The 7,863-nt window shown below is 45.2% G+C and overlaps 1 protein-coding gene across 5 annotated transcripts in view; it reads left to right on the top strand.

The window, feature by feature from the left end:
* The first annotated feature begins 550 nt into the window (after positions 1 to 550).
* The window catches only part of RBPJ (recombination signal binding protein for immunoglobulin kappa J region), a 44,497-nt gene continuing 37,184 nt past the window's right edge, over positions 551 to 7,863 (top strand). The window contains exon 1 of one of the 5 annotated variants that reach the window (XM_083458371.1): positions 551 to 700. In XM_083458371.1, the coding sequence (XP_083314497.1) occupies positions 696 to 700 (5 nt within the window). In that variant the 5' untranslated portion in view covers positions 551 to 695. Of the gene's footprint in view, positions 701 to 7,593; positions 7,711 to 7,775; positions 7,836 to 7,863 lie in introns of those variants that run through there. The other 4 variants (XR_014515377.1, XM_083458370.1, XM_083458372.1 and 1 more) reach the window with 4 other exon arrangements.

The following is a 7,863-nucleotide window of genomic DNA, read 5'->3' as shown; positions in this document are numbered from 1 at the left end:
CCTTACTTCCCGGCAGGACTCAAGGCGCCTTACAACTAAAATAGAAACAACTAAAAACATATATTTAAAAAGCAATAATCAAAAAAACGATTAAACATCAGTGGAATTAAAATATATACACATAACCCTCAGTAGGCTTTAAGGAATAGTTGACTCACATTTAAAGCACATAACTCTCCCTGGACTGTAATTTGTTGAGAATGCTGGAAATGGTAGCTCCATGAGGTGGAAACTTCCCATTTGGGGGGGGGGGGAGTCATGTGCTTTAAATGTGTGTTGAATATGCTTTAAATGTATACAGTAGATCTGCTAACCAGTGTTGAGATTAACATTCCAGACTATCTGCTCTAACTCTGTCCTCTGCCTTGGCCGTAGATTTGCCTTAAATTTCCACAAGATTCTGATCACGAATAATGATCTGTTGTTCTGTAGCAATATAACATGTAATAATTACAATTGTTCAATTCCATAAAATGCCAGGTTAAAAACCTGCACCTCTGTGAATTCCAGATTCTTTCTAGACAGCTGGTGTGTTTGTGTTTGACAGAAGGATCTGGGGACCACAGAAGAGAAGGGCATTTGAATTGGAAGTGTGTTGACAGCAGCAAAGGCTCCATAATTACTGCAAATGGGTGCTCAGAGCGTGACAGATTTGACAACACCCTTGGCTACAGGAAAATTTATTCAGCACCATAATGAGGTAACTAGTAATCTTTTTTAAACTTCTCCCCCTCAACGCAGTGCTTCTCAGACTATCTGGCTAGTGAAGCCATCTTCCCTCCTGCAATGTGCAGAGGACCAATATACCACATTTGGTCCCTGAAGCCTCCCGCCCAACCTGGGCTGTGGTGGGGTCACTGAGGACTGGCAGACCCATTCTGCAGACCACCACTTTGAGCAGTGCTGCACTAGTAAGCACTAGTGGTTGCCATAGTTCTCAAGAGACAATGGCGTGAAATCAAACTGCTGTGTTAGCAGCACCAGTGACCTCATCAAGGTGCAAGCCTGGGCAGTTTGTATGGAGGTCATGGGCTACCCAGAAGACAAGAATCCCCTCTTGGCCTTGCTGATGGGGTCCAAAGGAAAGCAGAGCAAGATGTTTGGCGCCAGCTTGGCTGCAGGAGTTGCTGGAAGGAGAAGTATAATAAGAAGAGTTTGGATTTGATAACCCGCTTTATCACTACCCTAAGGAGTCTCAAAGCGGCTAACAATCTCCTTTCCCTTCCTCCCCCACAACAAACACTCTGTGAGGTGAGTGAGGCTGAGAGACTTCAGAGACGTGTGACTAGCCCAAGGTTACCCAGCAGCTGCATGTGGAGGAGCGGGGAAGCGAACCCGGTTCACCAGATTACGAGTCCACCACTCTTAACCACTACACCATGCTGGCATCTGGCTTCTAAGGCACCATCCAACTGTCTTAGGGTCTCCACTCTGGATTTGTGTAGCGTTAACTCCTTAGCCTTTTCTTCTCCACAAGGTAGCAGAGGTTTAAGAGCAGAGTTTTCCTTCTCCTAGATGAGTGACCTTTCCAGGTTGATGAGTTCCATCTGCCCCTTGCTTCCCCCTACAGCACATGCAGAAACCACCTTCTTGACCGTTGGACAAACTCTTGGTCTTGTCGACTCATGTCTTTGCATGTAGGGGAAGTCCCCGACTCACTAAACGTTTGAGACCCATTGGAAACATTCTTTCATATGTGGGGGACTTGTAAAAGGGTAAGAGTATTGGGAAATGATCCATAATGAATTGAAAAAAAAGTTTAAAAGTACCTTCTCAAAAAGGGACGTGGGTGGCGCTGTGGGTTAAACCACAGAGCCTAGGACTTGCCGATCAGAAGGTTGGCAGTTTGAATCCCCGCGATGGGGTGAGCTCCCGTGGCTCGGTCCCTGCTCCTGCCAACCTAGCAGTTCGAAAGCACGTCAAGGTGCAAGTAGATAAATAGGTACCACTCTGGCGGGAAGGTAAACGGCGTTTCCGTGCACTGCTCTGGTTCGCCAGAAGCGGCTTAGTCATGCTGGCCACATGACCCGGAAGCTGTATGCTGACTCCCTCGGCCAATAAAGTGAGATGAGCGCCGCAACCCCAGAGTCAGTCACGACTGGACCTAATGGTCAGGGGTCCCTTTACCTTTACCTTCCCAAAAAACTCAAGAGTCCTTCTTTTGGGGATAATTCAGGCTGAAATTCCTAGGTGTCCAAAAAGTTTATTTATGTATACTACTCCTGCGGCCCATGTTTTGTTAGCTCAAAAATGGAGAATGGTCCCAACCAAAGAAGAATGGCAACTGAAGTTGACAGAATATGCACAACCCGAAGACTTAACATATAGAGTAAGAGAATAAGAAGAACATATGTTTAAAGAAGGTTGCGAAACGTTTGGCAGCATTAAGATAAATTCAACAGTGTAAATAAGTTTAGATGGATGTAATAATGGAATACTGAATGGTATAGTTTTTTGTAAAATATGCAGGGATTTATGATATGTAAAATGAACCATGGAAAGAGAAGAAGGGGAGTCATTGATATCTTAAGGATGTAAAATGAGTATTTTAAAAGGACCCCTGGATGGTTATGTCCAGTCAAAGGCAACTATGGAGTGCGGTGCTCATCTTGCTTTCAGGCCAAGGGAGCTGGCGTTTGTCCACAGAAAGCTTTCCGGGTCATGTGGCCAGAATGACTAAACCGCGTCTGGCACAACGGAAACACAGCAACAGAAACCAGAGCGCACAGAAAAGACATTTACCTTCCCGCTACAGCGGTACCTATTTATCTACTTGCACTGGCATGCTTTCAAACTGCTAGGTTGGCAGGAGCTGGGGCAGAGCAACAGGAGCTCACCCCGTCACAGGGATTCAAATTGCTGACCTTCCGATCGGCAAGCACAATAGGCTCGGTGGTTTAGACTACAGCGCTAACTGCGTTCTTTACCTTTAAGCAAGTAACCAGGTTGCACACCTGCTCTGAGAGTGACTGGACAATCCAATCACACCCAGCGTTGCAATACAGCAGAATTACTACCTTCTTTTCTCATTGAGGCTGATTCAAAGAGTAAAGAGCAATGAATCCTGCATAGATGAAGCAGGAACTTTCCTTGGCAGACAAAGACTTGGGGCTTGCATCAGATTTATTTTGTTTGCCCTGCAGTTTGAGAAATTCTTCCAGGGCAAATGCTTTTTTCAATTACAAGCAAACATTCAAATGAACAAATGCTAGTATTTTGTGTGTGTCTGTGTGTTGGGGTGTGTGTGTAATGTTTGAAATGTATTAAAGGCTGACCTATTTTTCCCCAACATGTTTTCCTCTCAGTTGGATTTAAGGCACATAAATTAAAGGCCCCTTAAAATTATCACCTAGAGACAGTTTATGGCAAAAATCCAGAAGCCATTCATAGCTGAACTGAAGCAGCATGAGCCCAGAGGGAGGGATACCTATTTTCAAAAAGAGAACTTAAAAGGATTATGGATTGTTTCATGAACTTTAAATAGAGGATTTGCAAAAGTCCATTGAATGCAGGAAATGTTCCTTGAATGGAACCAACTTCAGTAATGCAGATATGACAAAGAGCGAGAAAAACTTCATTTTATATATTTACACCTCACCCTTAAAATAAAACAGAGGGGAAATCGAGGTTGGTTAGCTTGACTTAATGCCATAAATAGGATTGGTTCTAGCACAGTTCACATATATAGGAAAAATACAAGTTTTTTTCACAGACGTTACACAAATTAGCGTCTTTTTTTTAAAAAAACACAAGTGTATTGATAGTAGACTTGAATGCAAAAAAACCCCTTTTTTAAAAATGTATTTAAACACAAACCCACACACCTTTCACTTTCTCCTCGATTAATAATATTAAAGTTATTTTCTGCTGCTCTTAAGCTTGGGGAAAGTTCTCCCCAGAGAGGCTCACCTGGTGTCTTCGTTATATATCTGTAGGTGCCAGGCTAAAATATTTCCCTTCAACCAGACGTTTGTCTGGTGAACATTTATGGCTTTTTTAATGTGTTTGTGGAGCTTATTGGTTTGTTTTTGTTTTACGATGTGTCCTGTGTTCTCATTTTGTATTTTTCTGTTGTGAACCGCCCCAGGGTTTTCAAATGACGGGCGGCAAAGAAATCTAAAAATAATAGTAATAGCAAAGTGAAAGTCAAGTCCTTCCGCCTTAAGTGTAGCCTGCTCTCTGGTAATTATATTGAGGGTCCAATGGCACGAGTATCATGACAACTAGTAGATTCTTATCTGCTGCAGCCTATATCTGCCTTACCAGCCATTGTAATATACCACTTGTTACCGCATTTTCCCTCTATAGGACGCACTTTTCCCCCTCCAAAAATGAAGGGGAAATGTTTGTGCTTCCTATGGAGCGAATGCAGGCTCCTTGGCTTCAGCGAAAGCAACGCGAAGCCTCCAAAGCGCAGAGGGAGCGCTCCCGCCGCGCTCCGGAAGCTACGCGTTGCTTTCGCTGAAGCCTGAAGAGCAAGGCTGTCCCCGCTGTTCTAGCTCGGGGATGGCTGCGCAAAGCCTCCACAGGGAAGCGGGGTGCTTTCACCCCGCTGCCCTGCAGAGGCTACAAAGGCTATCCCTGAAGCCTCAAGCCTTTGGAGTGCAGCGGGAACTCGCACTGCGCTCCAAAGGCTTTGGGTCAGCGAAAGGAACCCGAAGCCTTTGGAGCGCAGAGCGAGGTCCCGGGATCTTTGAGGCTGGCGGTGGGGGAAAGCAGTGCTTCCCCCCACCGCCAGCCCCACAAGCTCAGGGGGCAGCAGCAAGGCTGTGTGCAGCCTTTGCACTGTTCCCCGACCTGCTCTTGAATGCACCTTGTTTTAGAGGGGGAGAACAAGAAAAAAAAAAATCCTGTTCTCCCCCTCCCATGGTCCGGTGCGTCCTATAGAGCGAAAAATATGGTATATTCCACCTATCTTGCAATTGAGGACTTATTGGATCATTCTTTGTCTAGCTCCTTCCCTTTGACCTTACCGCCTTGGGTGACCCTGCTGGGAGTACAAGACTCCCAAGGGTCATAGGAACATGCAAGCCCACTCACCACAACAAGGTGATGATCCAGTGAGTGAGTTTGCGGTTTGGGGTGGGTTTTTGGAAGAAGCAATGGTTCTTCTACATCTACTTTGTTGGTCTGGTCATGTGGTGTGGATGCCTCATCATCATCTTCCAAAGCAACTACTCTATTCCGAACTTAAAAATGGAAAGCGTAACGCTGGTGGTCAACAAAAGAGGTTTAAAGACTCTCAAGGCAAATCTAAAAAAATCATAGAATCATAGAATCATAGAGTTGGAAGAGACCACAAGGGTCATCGAGTCCAACCCCCTGCCAAGCAGGAAACACCATCAGAGCACTCCTGACATATGGTTGTCAAGCCTCTGCTTAAAGACCTCCAAAGAAGGAGACTCCACCACACTCCTTGGCAGCAAATTCCACTGTCGAACAGCTCTTACTGTCAGGAAGTTCTTCCTAATGTTTAGGTGGAATCTTCTTTCTTGTAGTTTGTATCCATTGCTCCGTGTCCGCTTCTCTGGAGCAGCAGAAAACAACCTTTCTCCCTCCTCTATGTGACATCCTTTTATATATTTGAACATGGCTATCATATCACCCCTTAACCTCCTCTTCTCCAGGCTAATCATGCCCAGCTCCCTTAGCCGATCCTCATAAGGCATTGTTTCCAGGCCTTTGACCATTTTGGTTGCCCTCCTCTGTACACGTTCTAGTTTGTCAGTGTCCTTCTTGAACTGTGGTGCCCAGAACTGGACACAGTACTCCAGGTGAGGTCTGACCAGAGTATAATGTAGTATAAACACCGACAACTGGGAACCACTGGCTGCTAGTGCTCCAATTGGAGAACAGCCTTTACCAAAGGTGTCATGGACTTTGAAGACACTCAAACTCAGGACGAAAGGGAGAAACTTGATAGGAGGAAGGCACGTTTAGCAAACCCTCACCAAGATCAACTCCGACCCGGAAACCTATTTCCCCACTGTGGAAGGATGTGTGGATCCAGAATTGGCCTCCACAGTCACTTACGGACTCATTGTTAAGATTGTGTTCATGGAAGACAATCTTACTAGGCTACGAGTGATTGCCAAAGAAGAAGATATTGAGGATCGCTGCCCACGCCCAACTGAGCTCACTCTTCCTAGTGCCACCAACATAGGCTGACTTAGAGACAATTCATCAGTGACCCAAATGATGCACAACACATTCAGGCTTACCCAAATGTAATTAAAAACCAGTTAATCCAATTTTTAAAAATGCACCGGGGTAGTCTGTGGTAACCTGAGGAATGCAAAATGCACATTTAAGAAACACATACAAAGGAGCCTTTTGTTTATTTAAACTCCTCATTCATTGTTGGCTTCCTTTTCTCTCCTAAAACACCTCACGCCACTGCCTCCATGTCCGCAATTCGGAATCCACTCCTTCCCGCCCCCTTCAAGTTGTCTGAAATGGTCCCGTCCGATATAGACATGGAAGCATGTGAACGACTGTGGAACATGAATATAAAACTTACAGCATGTTATGGTCTAAGAGAAAATTATATGAAAACGATACATCGATGGTATCTAACACTGAGTAAATGGGCAAAAATGTATAAATTTAAATCAAACAAGTGTTGGAAATGTAAAGAGAAAAAAGGTTATTTTTATCATATGCCGTGGTCTTGTAGTAAGGTTAAAGCTTACTGGGAAATGATATATAATAAAATGGATGTTTAAAATAATGTTTGTAAAAAACAACAGCCCCAGAAGCTTTTCTTTTGGAAATTATAGGGACAGAACTACCAAAATTGTGTGAAAACTTATTCATGTATGCGAAAACAGCGTCAAGAATGCTACTCGCCCCAAAATGGAAAAAAACCGAAGTCCCAGCAAAGAATGGATACAAAAGCTTATGGAATATGCAGAAATGGCAAACCTAGCAGAAGAAGAATAAAGATTTTTTTTATATAAAGGAATGGAAATGGTTTATGGAATATTTACAGATAAATTGTAACAGAGAAGAACATTTGCAGGATTGTTGTAATAACATGCAGTTTCATAAGAGTATATATTTAAAGAAGATGAATAAATGAGTAAATTAAGTTAATTTGGAATAAGCAGTAGATATTAAAAATAAAATTAAGGAATAGCAGAAAGATGGGGAAGGAGGTCAAGTTTTGAAATGTCAAAATGATTGTAAAATCAGTGAAATGCCATAAACCTAAAAAGTATATATAATTTTTTTTAAATGAATGAATGAAATGGTCTCGCCCGCCGCCCTAAGCGAATGGTTCGGTCCGTTCTCTCCCACGCCGAAGCCTCTGCGCTCGCTCGGTCAGGCGTAAAGGGAATCCCCCTCCTGCCCCTCCTCCTTCCTATGACCGCCCTTCTCGCGATATCCTTTCTCCGCTTCCCTCGAAGAGATCTCGCGAGTCTTCGGGCCGCATTCCCACGCCTGTTGTGTCTGACTTCTGAGACGGGAGAGCGACAGAGACCCCGTCAGTGTATGTGTAAGTGACGTAAGCGAGTGGGCGGGGATTTAGGCACGCCCCGCCCCCCTTTCGCTCCTTTGCGGTTGCGATAAGCTTGTCCTCTCCCCCGCGCGCGCGTGCGCGCTGCTGGTTTCCGCGGGGAGGCGCGCGCGACGGCTACCTCGGCTCCCTTCTCGCGAGAGTAGGAGTTTTAGCGAGAGTTTGTGGAAGATGGCGCCTGTTGTGACAGGGTGAGTGCGGGGGGGGGGGTGGCTCTCTCGACATAGTTCCTCAGGGGCCCGTTTCCTTCCCGTCCCTCAGCCGGCCTGCCCGGCTCTCGCCCCTCCGCCGCCCGTTCCTCGAGCTCCGGATTCGGGTGGGGTCTCCTTTCTCCTCACGACCGC

This window comes from Podarcis tiliguerta (assembly GCF_965153285.1).
Source record: "Podarcis tiliguerta genome assembly, chromosome: 9".
Classification (NCBI taxonomy): Eukaryota; Metazoa; Chordata; class Lepidosauria; order Squamata; family Lacertidae; genus Podarcis; species Podarcis tiliguerta.
The sequence above is the reverse complement of the archived record's forward strand: the minus strand, read 5'-3'. Positions and strand labels throughout refer to the sequence as shown.